Source organism: Pyrenophora tritici-repentis, chromosome 10 (assembly GCF_003171515.1).
Source record: "Pyrenophora tritici-repentis strain M4 chromosome 10, whole genome shotgun sequence".
In the NCBI taxonomy this organism is placed as follows: domain Eukaryota; kingdom Fungi; phylum Ascomycota; class Dothideomycetes; order Pleosporales; family Pleosporaceae; genus Pyrenophora; species Pyrenophora tritici-repentis.
This window is the reverse complement of record NC_089399.1, coordinates 1,395,851-1,413,559: the sequence shown is the minus strand read 5'-3', so window position 1 is coordinate 1,413,559 and position 17,709 is coordinate 1,395,851. Positions and strand designations below refer to the sequence as shown.

Below are 17,709 nucleotides of genomic sequence, written 5' to 3'. Positions count from 1 at the left end.
CACCCATGTATCCATAATAGAGACACCGCGCTATGCAATACCCAATACCATATCATAGCCAACACATCGATGAAGCCAAGGCGTCAAGTCGTAATGTAGCCATACCAGGTGAAACAAGTCAATCTGTCGCCCAAGTGATGTTCCCAAGAGACAAAAGAGAAACAAGAGCCGTCATATACGACGGCATGTCATATCCCAACACCCAAACCCAAACCTATCATTGAAAACCATGGTCACCACTCACAGCACGCTATGCGGCAAGTGGCTCTTCGCCATTGAGCTCTTCGTCCTCAACGGCCTCGTCGACACCAAATCCAGAATCCCATTGGCGCTTGGCAATCTTCTTCTTACCCTTCTTACCAATCTTGATCTTCTCGCTTGTCTTGGCCACTTTACCGTTGATGACGCGGTGGAGATCTACGCCTTGGGTCTTTACTTCGATGCGCTTGTGCTTCATCTCCTGGATAACTCGAAGAGTCTCCTGGTTGCGACGCTTGAGGTCATCGGCAAGACGCTCGTTCTGCTCCTGGAGTTGTCGTTGAGAAAGGGTCAAGGCATCGATGGTGGCCTGGTTATCCTCTGTGGTAAGACGGAAGCGCTCCTTCATGTCTTCGATTTGGGCTTCCAGAATGACAATCGACTCGGCACGAGCCTCACCTTCAAGGCGCATCTCGGTGATCTCCTTGTTGCGCTCCTCAAGCATCTCTTCGAACTCTGTGGCACGCTTCGCGGATGTGTCTTGCAGGTTCTTGATAGTAGCTTCATTGGACTTGATGACAGCGTTAAGTGAGTTGACTTGATCGTTGTGCGAGCCGACAATGTTGAGCAGTTCATTTGCCTCGTTCTCAACACGCCGGGAGAGCGAATCATTTTCCCTGCGGTAGGCCTCGTTCTCAGCCTCTTTCTTTGTGAGGTCGTTCTTGAGAACATCAACCTCGTCCTTGAGAGCGGTTGTGTCCTCTAGATAAGCTCGATCTCTCTCAGCAACTTGCTCCATGAGGTCATCAATGTCATTTTGCTGCTGCTGCACCTGGTTGTTGAGGTCCGTGATGTTGGCTTGCAAAGATGTGATGGTAGATTTGGTCGAATTTTCGAGTGCAGAGTACTTTGTCTCTACTTGTTCAAGCTGAGAGTAAAGCTTCTCGACTTGAACGTCTCGCTCTTGTTCAAGGTCGTTGCGAGCCTGTGTCATGTCGTCGAGGTTGTCATCGAGCGTCGCGATTTGGGCTTGCAGGTCCAAGATGTCCTGCTTCAACTGCTCGATGGTGTCCTCACCAGCCTCACGAAGCTTAGTCTCGGCCGCGAGCTGATTGTTGAGGTCATCTTCGCGCTCTTCAGCCTCCTGCTCAAGTTCACTGATGGCGGCCTCTTTTTCCTGCTGGAGCTGAAAAAGCTTGGACCGAAGCTCGTTAGCCTGGAGGCCGGTGTTGTGAAGACGGTTGGAGAGTTCTTCGATGCTCGTCTTCGCCTCATCGAGATCGGCCTCAGTTTGTTCGCGTTGAGCACGCTCAGCCTCCAGGTTTTCACGGGCGTCAGCAAGCTGTTCCCTGAGCTCAGTAATGGTCTCGTTGAGGTTCTCGATGGTGTTGGCATGTTGATAGACCTGCTCAACCTGTTCATCGCGGTCCTGCTCGGCATCTTTGCGTGCCTCTTCTTCTTCGCCCAGACGCTGTGTGAGCGCGGAGATTTCGGCGGTGATATTGTCAACTTCAGCCTCCATGCGAGTGATACTCTCTTCCAGCTGTTGTATGTATTCGTTCTTCTGGTCAACATCAGCCTCGGCGGCTAGCCGGCCTTCTTGCTCGGCGGCTCGCTCAGCCTCCAGCTCTTCCATGGCGGTGGCATGTTCTTGCTCAATGCGTGCGATCATGTCGTGATGTGTAGCTTCGAATTCCGTTGCAGTGGTCGTGACATGGTCAAGGTCCTCCCGATACTTGTCGAGAGCTTCGCGGAGTCGCTGTAGGGAGGTGTCCTTGTTTTGATTATCATTCTCAAGGCCAGCAATCTGGTCATCTTGTTGGTTGAGTTTGATTTCCTGTTCACTGGTCAAGGTCGTCAAGGCAGTGTTGCGCTCCTCAAGTTCAAGGATGACGCGCTGCTTGTCCTCGTTGGTCTTGTCGAGCGTGGAGACGTTCGCCTCCAGCTCCTTCACCCGCTCCTCGGATTCACCCAGCAGATCGAGGACACCCTCATACTGTCGTCGCAGAAGCACTTCAGTCTTCTGGGAATCGTGGAGCATGGCCAGCTTCTCGTTGAGCTCGTAGAAGATACCACTGAAGAGCTGGGGAACCTTGCGATGGAGCTGCTGGTTTGTAAGGCCAGCAGTGGTGCCTGGGAAAAACTTCTCGGTCTGCGCTCGTAGGTCCTCGAATCCTTGGCGTAGGTTATTGAGGATATCGATAGAGGAAGCACCGGCCTCTACGTAGCGGAGGTTCTGGAGTGCAATAGTGATGACACGCAGCGCACCCTGAGATTCGCCCAGTGTCTTGCTCATCTGCTGCAGTTCCCGCTCATATCGCTCGACAACCTGCTCGTCGATCCTGTCTACTACGACACTCTCGCCTTCCATCAAGCTGTCGCGGTTGAGCTGAGAGAGTGTTGGCAAAGATTCAAGCGTCATCTGGCTCGCAATCTCAAGCGCACGTTCGGTGTATTTTCCATTGGGCACAGGCTCCATGTCCAAATCTTGCGACAAGTGCAACTCGTCGGGGTTTACCATGACAAGGGCATCGTCATCGTCGTCAGAAAGAGCAGCACCAGTGTCGTTGTCGTCGCCGTTGTACAGCGAGGAGGCACGTAGCTCGTCGATTTGCTGCCGAGCCTCGTCCAGCTCAACTTGCAGCTCATCGGCATGCGCATCAGAGAGGTCGATCTCTCCAAGCCGACGGGCCTCGAGACGGTATTCCAAGTCCTTAATTTTCTCATCCTGTTCCCGCAGCTGGCGGCGCAGCTCCAGGAACATCTTCTTGTCCTTCTTCTGGTGGTCTTCAAAGCTGTTCACCTCCTGACTAAGGTGGCTACGGCGCAGACGGCGACGGGCGCGGTTGTCAAGGACTTGTGTAAGGGGTGCGAACTGGACGTGGTTGGTGTGGTTCTCGTCGATTTCGTCCACACGCTCAATCTGCAGCTGCGCTGGCATCGACATGCGGGCACGGCGCGCAGTGGTGAAGCGGCTACGGGAGGCACCGACGCGGTCGAGGTGGGGTGTCAGACCGGGTAGGGGCTGAGTAGATGGAAAGCCCATGAGTTCGTCCTCGTCATCGGATACGGCAACGGGGGGCTCAGAGTGTCGGCGGGTAGTTTTGCGGGTCTGCGTTTGGGTCTGCGTCTGCACGTTGATGGTCTCGCCAGCCCGCTGCGAGCGCGAGAAGGACTGCTGAATCTCCTCGGCGATCTGGTCCTGGTCTTCATCGTCATCGTCGGCTTCAATCCGCTTCATACGCTTCGTCTGCGAGATCTCTGCAGTGGGCGAGGCGGTGCGCTTGCCCGCCGAACTCATCTCTTCGGAAGGCGTGTGGTGTTTTGATGGGCGGCCGCGCTTGCGGCGTGGAGCGTCGCCAGGACCCTCGTGGTGGTGCTCAGAGGGAAGGCCACTGAGACGCGCCATGATGGAGTGTGTAAGTGTCGGAACTGTGTCCTGGAGCTGATGTTTAGCTTCAATTGCGTCTATCAGTTCCCGCACGCGTTCGTTTGGATGCGGCGGAAGCCGGATACACACCTGTCCAAAAATGTGTGCAGTGCAAGAGCTAGGTCGTCAAATGGCCCGTGATGGGTACAGGATCTGTTGCGGACAAAATACAACCCAGGTGGAGAGTGTGCGCGGGGTGGTGGAGGCAGCTCCAAGTGCGAAAGTACCCAAAAGGTGGTGGTTGGCCTCGTCCCGCCAAAGTGCAAGTGCGTGAAATGGGGTGGTTGGGGTGGTGGAGGCTAGGTATTTGCTACGTCAAGCCCGCTATGCGGTGTATCGAGACCAATGAATTTTCATGGGCGAGCTTCCACGCTAGCGAAGTGGCAGACTGGCCCGCGGGTGACGTCGACGCGACCGCCGCCTTTTACGCGTTTTCACTGTCAACAATACCAAAGTACGCTGCGTGAAACAGACTGAATACCGGTTTGTTACCTGTGAATGATTGATGCTGGTACTTTGCATCTTGTGAGAGGCGTGCGTCGACGTCACTGTGAACCCTTCGTAAACGCCGCGCGCCAAAGCTCCCGCCAGCTGATCATTCTTGTTTAATTGCGGGCATGGTAGCCCTGTCAGGGGAACGCGTCTGAAATGCGTCACGGTGCTTTTTACGAGTGACGATATCCACCATGATCTCCCCAGGCAACCCCAGGAATGCGTTTTCAAGTCCAGAAGTCGTCTTGTTACTTTTTAAGCAAAAAGTCGCTCTTGAAAAACAACCCTTTGGTCGCACTCGCAACACCATACAACCCGCCAATCGGCCATGTACTCCAGAACTGCCGGTGTGCCCATTCCTGCCACGACTCCCGCTTGTCTACCCTTATTCCTCCCGCTACGCCCTGGAGATCGACCTTGACTTTGTCGTAAACGCTTGGTAGGCTCTCAGCGTGATACTTCCTCCGCAGCTCCATGTACTTCTTTTCATCGTAGGTGTCCCAGAATTCCTGCTCAGTGTAATACGCATGTGCATACAAGCATTTCATGCCACCGAGCTCTGTAACTTTTGCTTCAAAGTCGCGGTTCAGCTTGATGAAAGCCTGAGCATCGCTTGGTCCCATGTCCCAGATCCCCACGTCAAGGAGGATATCATCTTTGATATTGTTTCCTTGGGAGAAACTACGTTCATCAAAAGGCGCTGATTTTACCGGACACAGCCACAATGGCCAGATACCAGTTCTCTCATCAGTCCATTTGACAAACTCTTCTGCTGCATCGTATGGAACACCGTAGTCCTGGATGATCGTCCGAGATGCCAGACCCGAGCGATGCAATGCATGCACCATAGTCCGGGAATACATGAAAGGATCCAGCAGGAAGCGAGTGACACGGTTGAATGGCGTGACAAAGTATTTAAACGCACGCAGTCCCGACCAGAATACGCCTCGGTCATATCTGAAAAGGTACGACTGTGTAGGAATCTCCTCCTTATATGTCGCTCCGTTGTCCTCGATTTGCTTCAGCGTGTCTTCTGCGTGCATGTAGAACCATGGATCTGTTGCCTTGTCGAAACTCTGAATTATGTGTGTCGATTTGTTGGTCAAACGACCAAGCATGATCACGCCACTATTCATTGAGTACATGATGCCATCCATGTAGTCGACTGAACCATCCTCTTGGTAGCGTCGAAACTGCTCGACAGCTTCGTTCGTACTCTTGACTGGTACGTACTCCAACTCTACGTAGTCTTTGGCGTCAATGAGTTCAATCTTGAGTAACGTGATAACGCCCAAACTTCCACAGCTTCCGGCTGCTGTGAAGAACAAGTCGCTGTGGTGTACGGCTGATGCCCACACAACCTCACCGTTGCCCAGGATGAGCTCGATAGCTGTTATGGTGCGATCAAAGAGTCCATATTTGTAGGAACTGCTCTCGCCGCTCGTGCCAGCGAATCTATCATCGCTGGTTAGGTGAAGGCCATGTTGACCAAAGCAGTGTACTGTTGCTCAACTTACCCGCCACCAACTGTAATGTTGGGGAGCTCCATAACAACCTTGGGTAGCAATTCCTTGACCATCGTAGCCTCCACAAGCTTGTCCATCGGAACATTCGGCTCCACCAGTACCGTCTTTTCGCGCTCATCAATTTGTAGGACATGGTTGAGCGAGCTCACATCGATGATCTGATTGCGTTCACGGGACGATTTTCGTGTTGATAGTGTGGAACCGTGATATATGCGGAAGGGCGTCTTTGACGCACTAAACTGGGCGACTTTCGAGGCGAGAGTCGCTACAGTCGATTTGTGCGTATCCATATTGGCAAGATGATGATGCGGTGGATGTGAAGATAAAGAAGCTGTTGAAAGAATTTATGACGAAGGAATATGCGGTCCGCATACCATTGAAAGATATATAAGCTGCAGGGCTGTGCCTGCTCCACTACCCGTTCAATCCTGCTAAGTCCCTTCCTGCTCCGGCCAAAAGCCACTCCTGTGCGGGGCAGGAATGATGAGCTTTTACTGCTGCCTGTGGGCTTTCATCCTTATTGCAAATACACAGTGAAGTATCCATCACTCGGCAATACTGCTGGCTGCCAGTAATTGAATGCAATGTGCGAAACAGCATGCACTTCATGTGTCGTGAGGTGAGCATTGTGCTGTCCATGGCGACCGGAAGTGCGGAAAGGGATCCACTCGCTAAGAACGTTGACGTTATGCCGGCGATCAGAAGAGTTGCCATCTTTTACCACTTTGGTTCTGGACTCGCGTATCACCTCAAGGTGCAACGCTCTCGACGATAGCTGAGAGGGTTGCGCTCACCTCTTCATTAAGCGAATATCCAGCTTTGGTGATTGACTCGGCCATCTTGTGGGGACAAGTACGGCCGGCTAGCGCGATTTCTCAACAGACATCCCGCAGAAGGATCAGGAGGCAAGATAATAACAGGACTCAATAACTGTAGCTTGTTCTACATCATCCTTCAAATGGAGCGCCACAAAGCTGCGGTAGAGACAGTACGCAGGCGTATACAACAGTTTTACCACGCGAGAACGGCGTTCCGAGTCTATCACGGCAGTACCAACAGCACCCGCCATGTTGATTTCGACCGAGACGCCATTGTAGACGTCAGCACTCTTAATCATGTTCTCTCCATCGATTATGACAAGAGAACCGCACTGGTCGAACCCAATGTTCCTATGGATGCATTGGTCCGGGAAACAATCAAGGCTGGCCTGCTTCCACCTGTCGTTATGGAGTTTCCGGGCATCACCGTAGGAGGAGGCTTCGTTGGAACTGCAGGAGAGAGTAGCAGTTTTAAGCATGGCTTCTTCGATAGGACTGTATTAAGTGCCGAAGTGGTGCTTGCTGACGGCACTCTCGTTACAGCTTCCCAGACCCAAAATCAAGAACTCTTCGAGGGATTGAGAGGCAGTTTTGGAACACTTGGTGTACTCACAGCAGTTGAGATGCAGCTCATACCCTTGAAAACGTTGGTCGAAGTTACCTACCATCCGACTTTCTCATTCGAGAACGCAACGCACAAAATGCAATATCATACGACCGATGAAAAGAACGACTATGTCGACGGTGTTCTCTTCTCTAAAGGCACGGGCGCTATTGTAACAGGTCGACTCGTCCATGCGGGACAAGCACCTCGACTACCAATCCAACGATTCTCCAGGCCTTGGGACGAGTGGTTTTGGATACATGCAAAGTCTGTCGCATCGAAAGGCATCGTCACGAAGGAACTTGTACCGATAGAAGACTATCTGTTTCGCTACGACCGCGGAGCATTCTGGATGGGCATGTACGCCTACAAACATTTCATGGTTCCCTTCACGTGGCTAACACGCGTCTTACTGGACTACTTCATGCACACAAGAATCATGTACCATGCGCTACATGCTTCGGGTTACACGGATCGTTACATCATCCACGACATATCCTTTCCATCGGAAAATTCTGCCCCTTTCCTGGAATATACCGATCAAGCTTTCGGCTTGTACCCCATTTGGCTCTGTCCATTACGTCGTGATGGTAGAAGCTCAATGGGACATCCGAAACCCTTCGGTGGCCTAGTCGGCGGGAAGCATACCGATGCATACGACGGCAACTACATTAGCATTGGTTTATGGGGGCCCTATCCTTCAAACGAAACAGAATATGTGCGCGCAAACCGCGAAATTGAGGCCAAGATGCGCGAACTCGGGGGATTGAAATGGCTATACTCTCGTGTCTTTTATACTGAAGACGAATGGTGGGACGTCTACGACAAGCGCAAATATGACGAACTTCGCAGCAAGTACAATGCGACATCTTTGTCTACGATATGGGATAAAGTCAAGGATCGCGGTAGGAAGGAGGAGTTTGGACCAGGTTTGAAGGGCTTGCTGAAGAGGGTTGTGAAGAGCAATGCTTTCTTATCAGGTTTGTATGGTATCTACAAGGCTGTCAAGGGCGAGGACTATATTCTCAAGAAGAAGGCATCTTGAATGAGCTTCCTCGGCCTTGGTCGTGTGTGCGTACGGAGAACATGATGTTAATAGTAGAAGATATCTTCGTGGAACGATGTGAAAATAGTCAGAACGCGCACAGATACTGTATTTCTCCCTAATTTGGAATACTAAATCCAGCGGAGATGTTGCATCGCTTTTGTCTGTAGCCCTAAGTGTAGGGACATGACGCTACCTAAGCAGTGTATTTCGCCACTTCCCAAATTCCAAATTCTAGACGGCAAGCGGAAATTAATGATCGGCCACCAAAAAACAAACGCACAACGGTTCTCGATCGCGTCGTTTCGGAGCTCGATGCGAACATCTTGTCATTACTGCCTATGCCTAGGAGCCACATGGTCACGTCATACTTTGAGCTTCCTTCCTAACAGCTACCAACGCGCCCTTGTCTCTCACTCACAACCCTCAACTTTAATTCGATTGCATGCTTGAAGGTACAAACAAGGAACATAATCACATGCATTCTCTATGCTTTGAGAAAAGTAAAGCTGTAAAAGCTACTGCAACAATGCATGGGCCACCCATCTGCCGGCAAAGTCAAGGTACGGCGAAGGCTCCTACTCTCCCCATACGTTCACAACCAACACTGACGCATAGAAGAGTGGTTGATCAGAATGTTCCTGCGTCGAGTAGCTCCCGTCTGTGACGCGCGATTTGCTAATATGGTTGGTAGCTGGCACTATAGACAGTCTTTGGGCTGTCATCCCTCATCCAAGCAAGCCTTCCATGCCATGCACTTGTCCACTAATGAGACTAGGGCGCACCAGCCCTACAATAGTATGGTCTCTTATGTCACAATACAGTACCACCCTCTCGGATGGTATTGTCCCGGTATTTGGATTAAGATGTTGATCGACTATGGGCCCATTTGTTCGTCAGCCTGCAAGAAGATTAGTAGCTAATCCTTAGCCACATAAAGTGAATGCAGGTAAGCAAGTGAGATAAGGATTCCCCTTTCCAAGAATGTTGGTCTAGAGCGACCCGCAGGAGCACAATCGAGCTAATGATCCTATCACTCCTACTATAAATTGCGAACCTACAGCGCCTACCGGAGCAGCCACGGACCACGACTAGCCCGGGTTGAACTTATCGAAACCATTCATCGAGGCAGCAGCTCAACTTAGAGCATTGCGGCAACAACGCTGCCCGGTTCTAGCTTACTTCTCCCAGCTTTACTTATTTCAACGCCGAGCCACAATACGGACGTTCGCATTCTCAACGCAAGCATGAGATTCTTCATATCATTACTACCTCTCGCCCTAGCTGGCTTGACCGCCGCCAAAAGTTGCCAAGATCTCATTATCCCGGTAACGATTGCCTCAAGGCAAGGTATATTCAAGCCTGTGCCGGCCGAAGGCAACATCGACATAGCCTCGTTTGTAGCCAAATTCAACAGAGTCGGGATAAACTACACGCAAGAGCTTCTTCAGAACTATCAAACCTTGAAAGGCTCCTACAATATCTCAGCCCGGTACTGCAAGCCACATCATGGTAGCAGCGATACCATCCAGCTTCTGTCCCATGGTATTGGATTCGACAAGACCTATTGGGATCTGGAGTTCGACAACTACGCTTATAGCTATGTGAATACCGCTCTCAAAGCAGGCTATAGCACGCTCGCCATTGATCGACTGGGCATTGGACTGTCGTCTCACGGAGACCCGCTCAACGAGTACGTTACCTTTCGGACTGAAATGTATGCGAGCGACTACTAATTACTGTTCACGCATACAGAATTCAGGCTCAATCTGAAGTCGAAGCTCTCAATGAAGTGACTCTCATGTTGCGCAACGGCAAAATCCCAGAAATCGGTCGGCCATACAAAAAGGTTGTCCATGTTGGCCACTCGTTTGGCTCGGTCCAGACATTCTGGCTTTCCGCCCTCTACCCGAAGAACACGGACGGTATCATTCTCACTGGATTTGGCGGGGCTTCGCAATATCTCGCATACGTCATCGCTGGCTGGAATCTGCACAGTGCTCGCCTGAACCAGCCTCTGCGTCTCGGCAATGCCTCAAGCCACGGCCTTCGAGCCGAAGTGGCAAAAGGAATAATCGAAAGCTTCAAGGTTGCATTCAAGGTTTCTGGTGTACATCTCAGTTCAAACGAATTGTGGAATGTGCTTGCGACTACTGAGGTGATGGACTTGGTCACCGGTTATAACGCGACCGACGTCTCATACAACTACCCCAGTGGTTACATAGCCTCTTCCGACCTTACTTCCCTACAATACGCATTCTTATATCCTGGTCACTACGACATTGGGCTAGCCATCGAAGGCGAGAGAACAAAGCACCCTCTCACCATTGGCGAGCTCTTGACGATCGGAAGTGGACCTAAATCGTCATGCTTCACTGGACCGGTCCTTGTTGTCACCGGCGAGAACGACGTACCATTCTGTGGAGGCAACTGTTACGCCGGGATTAAGGGTACCGGTTTATCCAACCTCCCCGAGGCTGCTAAACAGGCATTCCCGTCCGCTTCGGTGTTCAAATCGCACATTCAGCCCATGACTGGCCATGGCAATAACTTCCATTTCAACGCTACGGCTGGCTACAAGGTGATGCAGAACTTCTTAGCTGAAAATAATCTTGCCGCGTATTAGCTCCTATGGCTCTATCGTCCTCTCAATTTCTTTACTTCTTTTACATAATCATACTAGGCTAGTTCAAACAGAACAAAAACTCTTCATAAGTCTCAAACATCCTTGTGTGAAAGTGGTATGGATTAAGTGCTTACTCATTATGCTTAAATTCCGCGTAATGGGGAACCGAGGCCGGTTGTCACGGTCTGTACCTTCCAACATCGTCTTCACTCCACATGAACTTTCAAATCTACCCAAATCATGAATAATTGCTGACGAACCTGTACTCCTCTAATCCATTGCACCCATTATCAAATACTCAATGAAAGCAAGTGCGACAGCAACGCATACGCCACGCCAACGCCACGCGAAAATCTTCAGGATACACGCAATTTCCAAGCTCTGACAAACATGATCTAACCACCCATGCGCCAAGAATACCGTGTAGCGGAGATGGATCTAGGCGACGGAAAAGCTGATGAGTAAGAAAGGATGTTGCTGACTTGCATCGCAAGCGCCGGGGTACTGGATAACATCCGAAATCGCGGCAGCCACAAGCGAGGTCCAAACATGGGGAAGAGAGTAGTAGGCCGTTGCAGGCACAGCTCCTTCCACCTCATCTTGGCATCGATTATCAAAGTCTTAATCAGGAAGGCACGTGGGTGGACTGGGCCGCCTATACTGCCCCACTTACAATCTACACCGACTGGACGTACGTATTATGGTTCCTTGCCATGCGCCTAGCCCAACGGCGTGGATATGGAACTGGGATGCTATGACTAGGGTGTTAGTCATGCTTTTGATATCATGGTTGAATACAAGAAAATCTACTCCATTGGGTCAGTTTTAGGGTTGAGGATGGTTCGCCTTAGAAACCATGGAGATGTCGTTGGAGATACTGTTGCGCCCGCACGAGGCTAATGAGCCAAGAGATGGGCTTGCATGCTACCGGAAAGGACGTGCAGAAGCTGAGGACGGACGTTGTGCTATCTTCAAAGAGAAAAGATGCAGGAAAACCGAAGGCCCGGGCAGGTATAAAGAGGGCTTTGTGCTGCGTTGATGGAGATATCACCCCATCATCGAACGACTTCAATCTCTTCGAGTCACTTAAAGAGTATCAGTCCTTGCACCTCATTTCCAAGATGAAGTTCGGATCTAGCATTGCCCTTGTGGCACTTACGCTTTTTAATGCCGTTCGCGGTGATGGTGAGTTCGGTTGGTATCGCATTGCTTTCAGTCATTGACATAGTTAGCTGTCCCCTGGGAGCGTATTGACAAGAACGATGCTGTAAGTCATCTTTCGATGATATTACCCAATCTTCGAGCTGACACCCATTTAGCTGCTCCTCATCCTCGACTTGCAAGTCGGTCTCTTCCAGACGGCTCGTGACTGGGACCCCAGTCTCTACAAGCAAAACATCATGGCCCACGCCACCCTCGGCAAGATCTTCGACCTCCCTGTCATCATGACCACCTCCGCCGACGTTGGTCCCAACGGACCCTTGCCCAAGGAGATGCTTGAGATGTACCCCAACGCCCCTCTCATCCGCCGCCAAGGCGAGGTCAGGTAAGCCCTCAACCTACCCCCAACCTATTCCCAACCCATCCTAACACCACCCAGTGCCTGGGACAATGCCGAATTCCGAGACGCAGTCAAAGCCACAGGCAAAAAGCAAATCATCGTCGCAGGCATAACAACAGACGTCTGCACCGCCTTCCTCGCCCTCGCCCTCCGCGCAGAAGGCTACTCCGTCTTCGCAAACGTCGAGGGCTCAGGCACCTACACTGAGCTCGTCCGTGACACGGCAAACGCCCGCATGCAGCAGGCGGGCGTGCAGCTTGTGTCTCTCTTCTCCATCGTTTGCGACTTGATGAGGGATTGGCGCAACACTCCTGGTGCCAAGGAGGTGCTGCCGTATCTTGATACTTATCTCCCAGTTTATGGCATGTTGGCTAGACATCATGCTGCGGCGGTTGAGAATGGGACGATTATTCCAGGGGAGATTGGGTTGGTTACTTCGGCTAACGGTACACTGGAGATCTGAGTGTAGATTCGGGGGTCAGATCCGTCGATTGCGATGATGAATGAAGAGGATTGGAGTGAGGTGTTTGTACTCGCTAGTCATGGATTTTTTTGGCGGGTTGCAACTTGTGCGATTTTGTTGAGGGATTTGAGATGGGTTGACGGTGGTTGGATTTAGATGATTCTAGAGATCTTTAATGTATTCGAATTCAATGCTGGAAAATACCTTTAAGCTCCATACACCATACAATTTCATAAGCATGCTTCCGTTATAGAGGTGTTTTCAAATCAAGTTTCCAACGCACTTGACCATGTTCTTGATACGAAGGATGTCCCGTAGCAACTGAACATCAACAACACCTGATTTGAACTTTGGTCCATCTGGTAATACACAAGCCGGAAACATGTAGCAATTCGCATGTTTGCTCTGTCATCTTCTGTGGACATTACTAAACATTTGCTTTTGCGTTTTCTGCTCTGCTGCAAGGCCATTGGTGCTCAAGATGGGAGGGATGCAGCGGGGCCTTTGACGCACGCTAAGCCCCTTCAAGACTCGGCTAGCACACGGCGCTAGCGACGAATATTGGACTCTTCTGAGAGACCACCACTTTTGCTTTCGACAGGACCTCCGACAACCTCGACGACTAACCTCACACACAACAGTCAAAATGGCGCGTGGACCCGTCAAGCACCAGAAGCGCCTCAGCGCGCCCAACCACTGGCTCCTGGACAAGCTGTCCGGTATGCACGACTCTTTCAATGGCGGTCGCAATCGACCTGGCAAGATGGAAAACTGACAAGTTCAGGTGCCTACGCTCCCAAGGCCTCCCCCGGTCCTCACAAGCTCCGCGACTCTCTCCCTCTCGTCATCTTCCTCCGTAACCGCTTGAAGTATGCGCTCAACGCCCGTGAGGTCAACGCCATCCTCATGCAGCGCCTCGTCAAGGTTGACGGCAAGGTCCGCACTGACTCCACCTTCCCCTCGGGATTGATGGACGTCATCTCCATTGAGAAGACTGGCGAGAACTTCCGCCTCATCTACGACACCAAGGGCCGCTTCACCGTCCACAGGATAACAGACGAGGAGGCACAATACAAGCTCGGCAAGGTCAAGCGTGTCCAGCTTGGCAAGGGCGGAATTCCCTACTTGGTTACGCACGATGCGCGAACGTAAGTTCCCGCTCTATCAGCCGTTGGACCATAGTTTGGGCTAGGTGTTTGAGGGAAACCTCTTTCACCAGGCATACGACCAGGGTCTGGCTATGTCAGAATTGCTGCTAAAATTTTACGTGTAGGATCCGCTACCCCGACCCAGCCATCAAGGTTAACGACACCGTCAAGGTCGACCTCACGACTGGCAAGATCAGCGACTTCATCAAGTTCGACACTGGTGTCATTGTCATGGTCACTGGTGGACGTAACATGGGTCGTGTCGGTGTCATCACCCATCGTGAGCGTCACGACGGAGGCTTCAACATTGTCCACATCAAGGACGCTGTTGACAACGAGTTCACCACTCGTGAGTCCAACGTTATGTAAGTTGAGATTGATGATTTTGTAGTAAGAGTGAAAACTAACATGCATCAGCATCATCGGAAAGGAGAAGCCATGGATCTCGCTGCCCAAGGGTAAGGGTGTCAAGCTCTCCATTGCTGAGGAGCGTGACCGCCGCAGGGCGTACGCCATCGCTGGTCACTAAACGTGCTCGCGGGCGTAGATGTAGGCTAGCATATGAAGTATCCATGAGTTCATGAGCATCGGTGCGGACAGGACTCGATCCAAAAATAGGCGTTCGTGATGACTTGTGGGGAGGTTGATCGGTCTGGAGTATCTGCATACCATACTACCATACGAATACCATGGAGAACGTAAGGGAGAATCAAGCAAATAAACACTTTACTTCAGCTGTGTCCGTGATTGCGGTTGTGTGATGTTGCAGTGAAAGAAATTCAAGGTCACGGATAATATGCACGGTTGATGCAAGATGTGAGGTGACAGCGACACAAGGCTATTTACAGGTTCAGAGGCGATGAAGGAAGCAATCCGTGACAAAGTGGATGTGGGCAGCAGCGTCCAGAGCCGGTCGGTTGGAGAGTGGGAGGGGTTTATAGCGAATGGGCTCTACGCGAGCAAGGGAGCTTCCGACAGCGGGAAAAAAGAGGAAGCCCCCGTATTTCGATAAATGCAGTGATATAGGTGGTGGCGTTTTACGATGCTTACGGGCCAATCCGGAATAGATGAGCGGGTAGTTGCTGGGGTCGGTACCTGATACGAGGGGGCTATTTTTCAGGTACCTTGTTTCGATGTGCGATAAGGCATTGCGGTGTACTTATTATTTGGAACTGCTTGGAACATTCGCAGAGCGCACAGTGGGTGGGTGAGGGGATGGTGTTTTGGAGCTCTGGGCTCTCTGGGCCGCGTCAAGACTAGGTAGTCAGCAAATATGGAGGCTCTGCGCGTTTCAGGAGGAATCGTAGATCGCCGTAGGGCCGTGCTGTTGGCGAAATGAGACATGACGAACCGGGGAATGAGAGAAAAAGAGCAGGCAAGCGCAGTCGCAGTCGCAGGCTGGAGGGGGCATCGTCAGACATCAGACATCAGACAGCGACTTGTTCGTCGCGTCTTCCAGCTCGAGCGCGACAGTTTAGACACAGTTTAGACATGCGCGCCAACGGCTCGACAGCATCCCGCACACGCATACCACCAAGTCGGTCCTCTGCGGCTAGCAGGCATACTTGATCCTTCGCTTGCGCTCCTCTTTTCTGCCATTTCACGCCATTGGCTGTTTGGCTGCGCGTCCGCTCGTTATCGTCGCTCCTTTCGCTTTCGCAGGTTTGCGACATCTTGATTCTTGATTCTTGATTCTTGCACTGCACTTCGCTTGCTGCTTGTGCTTGTGCTTGTGCTTGGGATCTCCAGCCCTCTCCGCCTCCGCCTCCCGCCTCCGCCTAGCTACCACCTCAACCACGCTTCCCCGTAGCCACGAAGCCACGCAGTCAGCACCTGCCACCTTCCCGCCGCTGTGTGCGCCGCCTCGCATGTGCCAGTATCACTGTATCTGTCGCTGAGGTATCAATGCTACAACAGGCATTACCCGTTCAACCTCACTCGTCACTCGTTTCACCTCCCCGAGACTGCGCTTAGCCTCGTTTGCGACTGCGCCCATCCGTGACTCGGCATTGCTTTCACACGCGCCCAACTAAGTCCACTGTTACCATCAACAACCATATCGCCGAGTCTCGACTGCCGACTTCTGGCGAGCCGGTCTATAGTCGTAGACTCCGATATACTTTGCCAACATGTTGCGCCCGGCTACCCCCCTATCCATACTATTCTTTGCCGCCTTTGTGCTCCTGTTATTGTCGACATTATCCACGCCTCTTATCAAGAGCATTCCTCTCGCTACCTACCGCGGCATCCACTTTGGCGTCCTGGGCTACTGCGAAAATGGCGAGTCAGCCTGTCAAGGGCCCATGGTGGGCTACAACACTGGTATGTATTGTTGCTATGAAGATGCTGACAATGCTGACGCTTTCGCACAGAAAAACTCTTCGCAGATGAAAAGAACTCCGACTTCTCGCTGCCTTCAGCCCAGCGCCATGCCCTCTCCTCGATCCTTATTGTCCATCCAGTCGCTGCCCTCATGACGCTCATTTGCTTTGGCCTTTCCGTCGCCGCCCACTTCCACTCGCCAGCCCATTCGCCCCGCTACCTTCTCGCTCTGCTCATCTTCACCTTCCCGACCCTCCTGGTCTCGCTACTGGCTTTCCTCGTCGACATTTTGTTGTTTGTTCCCCATGTAGGCTGGGGCGGATGGATTGTGTTGGGAGCTACTGTCATTATTGTCGCAAGTGGGATTGTAACATGCGCCATGAGGCGCACATTGGTTAGCCGCAAGGCGAGGAAGAGGCGCATCGCTGAGAATGATGAGATGAACGGGTCAACTTACTACGCCAACCGCGCCCAAGCAACACTAAGCACAGAGTACCCCAAAGCCGAGTCGCCGCCCCCATGCCCTACCGAACCAATGGACTTTGGTTCCAAGCCAAACGAAAACGCTGCCTACTTCGACTCGTCCAAGCCCTCGCCACCAGAGGACACGCTGCCTTTGAACCAACGCAATCCCTCGCTGAAGACAGTCAGCAGTGCCGGAGGAGCTAGCTCGGACAATGTAAACTCGCTAAACCGTGGTCCTTCCGGTCGTCGGGCACCAGTGGACCAATATGGCAATCCCATTCCACCCATGCCAATGCCAAACGATAGCTACGCTATGATGAATGGAGCACCGCGCGGCAGAGGAGGTCCATACCGGGGCCGAGGAGGGCCTCCACGAGGTGGGCCTGGTGGACCTGGCATGTACGGTCCTCCAAGGGGAGGAGGATTTGGACCACCAAGAGGAGGTATGCGCGGACCGCCGCCGCCAGGTTGGAACGGTGGTGGACGAGGTGGAAGGCCTCCAAATGGTCCTCCCATGCAAGGCCCGCCAATGGGTCGAGGTGCTCCTCCTCCAGGATACAACAACTCCAACTTCTACAACCAAGGACCACCGCCGCGCGACCAATCACCATATGGAAGGGGCCCACCACCAGGCCCGCCAGGTCAAATGCCACAGGACATAGGCCAGGCGATTGAGATGGATAACCGCTCAGGCGCACCTCCGGCTGCAGGGAACTATGGTCTCAGGGAAAGCGACGACGATGTTGCAGGTATGCTCGCTCTTCAACAAGGGGGATTCCCCGCTGGCGCACCTCAAAGGCGGCAAGATAATGGCCTAATGAGCCCGACCAGCGACTATGGAGATAAGTAAGTTTCACACAGTGCCTGTTCAATTCTCCAAATTCTAACATCGTGCAGTCAAGAGCAATTCCGACGATCACCTCAACCGCAACAGCCACAACAACAGCAGCAACAGCCGCAACAGCAACAACAACAGCAGTACATGCCGGTACGGGCAGGGTGGAACCAGCA

At 52.1% G+C, this 17,709-nt stretch overlaps 7 protein-coding genes across 7 annotated transcripts; 5 read left to right on the top strand and 2 right to left on the bottom strand.

Annotated features, from left to right (window-relative positions):
- Positions 1 to 250: 250 nt before the first annotated feature.
- On the bottom strand, positions 251 to 3,607 carry PtrM4_043730 (Myosin-tail-1 multi-domain protein; the record flags this gene model as incomplete). Its single annotated transcript, XM_001937319.2, has 1 exon — positions 251 to 3,607. The coding sequence occupies one exon, from the start codon at positions 3,605 to 3,607 to the stop codon at positions 251 to 253; it is 3,357 nt and encodes a 1,118-aa protein (XP_001937354.1).
- Positions 3,608 to 4,368: 761 nt separating this feature from the next.
- Positions 4,369 to 5,936, bottom strand: PtrM4_043720 (GlcD, FAD-FMN-containing dehydrogenase; the record flags this gene model as incomplete). Its single annotated transcript, XM_066104496.1, has 2 exons — positions 4,369 to 5,575; positions 5,638 to 5,936. 2 exons carry the CDS (start codon positions 5,934 to 5,936, stop codon positions 4,369 to 4,371), a joined length of 1,506 nt encoding a protein of 501 aa, XP_065959060.1.
- Positions 5,937 to 6,604: 668 nt separating this feature from the next.
- PtrM4_043710 (GlcD, FAD-FMN-containing dehydrogenase) lies at positions 6,605 to 8,113 on the top strand (the record flags this gene model as incomplete). Its single annotated transcript, XM_001937322.1, has 1 exon — positions 6,605 to 8,113. The coding sequence occupies one exon, from the start codon at positions 6,605 to 6,607 to the stop codon at positions 8,111 to 8,113; it is 1,509 nt and encodes a 502-aa protein (XP_001937357.1).
- Positions 8,114 to 9,360: 1,247 nt separating this feature from the next.
- Positions 9,361 to 10,739, top strand: PtrM4_043700 (MhpC, hydrolase or acyltransferase (alpha-beta hydrolase superfamily); the record flags this gene model as incomplete). The annotated part of the gene is made up of 2 exons (XM_001937323.2): positions 9,361 to 9,806; positions 9,869 to 10,739. 2 exons carry the CDS (start codon positions 9,361 to 9,363, stop codon positions 10,737 to 10,739), a joined length of 1,317 nt encoding a protein of 438 aa, XP_001937358.2.
- Positions 10,740 to 11,860: 1,121 nt separating this feature from the next.
- On the top strand, positions 11,861 to 12,763 carry PtrM4_043690 (uncharacterized protein; the record flags this gene model as incomplete). The annotated part of the gene is made up of 4 exons (XM_001937324.2): positions 11,861 to 11,924; positions 11,972 to 12,006; positions 12,059 to 12,285; positions 12,340 to 12,763. The coding sequence occupies 4 exons, from the start codon at positions 11,861 to 11,863 to the stop codon at positions 12,761 to 12,763; spliced, it is 750 nt and encodes a 249-aa protein (XP_001937359.1).
- Positions 12,764 to 13,409: 646 nt separating this feature from the next.
- On the top strand, positions 13,410 to 14,440 carry PtrM4_043680 (40S ribosomal protein eS4; the record flags this gene model as incomplete). Its single annotated transcript, XM_001937325.2, has 4 exons — positions 13,410 to 13,482; positions 13,548 to 13,911; positions 14,037 to 14,276; positions 14,329 to 14,440. 4 exons carry the CDS (start codon positions 13,410 to 13,412, stop codon positions 14,438 to 14,440), a joined length of 789 nt encoding a protein of 262 aa, XP_001937360.1.
- Positions 14,441 to 16,040: 1,600 nt separating this feature from the next.
- PtrM4_043670 (uncharacterized protein) lies at positions 16,041 to 17,548 on the top strand (the record flags this gene model as incomplete). Its single annotated transcript, XM_066104495.1, has 2 exons — positions 16,041 to 16,233; positions 16,284 to 17,548. The coding sequence occupies 2 exons, from the start codon at positions 16,041 to 16,043 to the stop codon at positions 17,546 to 17,548; spliced, it is 1,458 nt and encodes a 485-aa protein (XP_065959059.1).
- Positions 17,549 to 17,709: the final 161 nt, after the last annotated feature.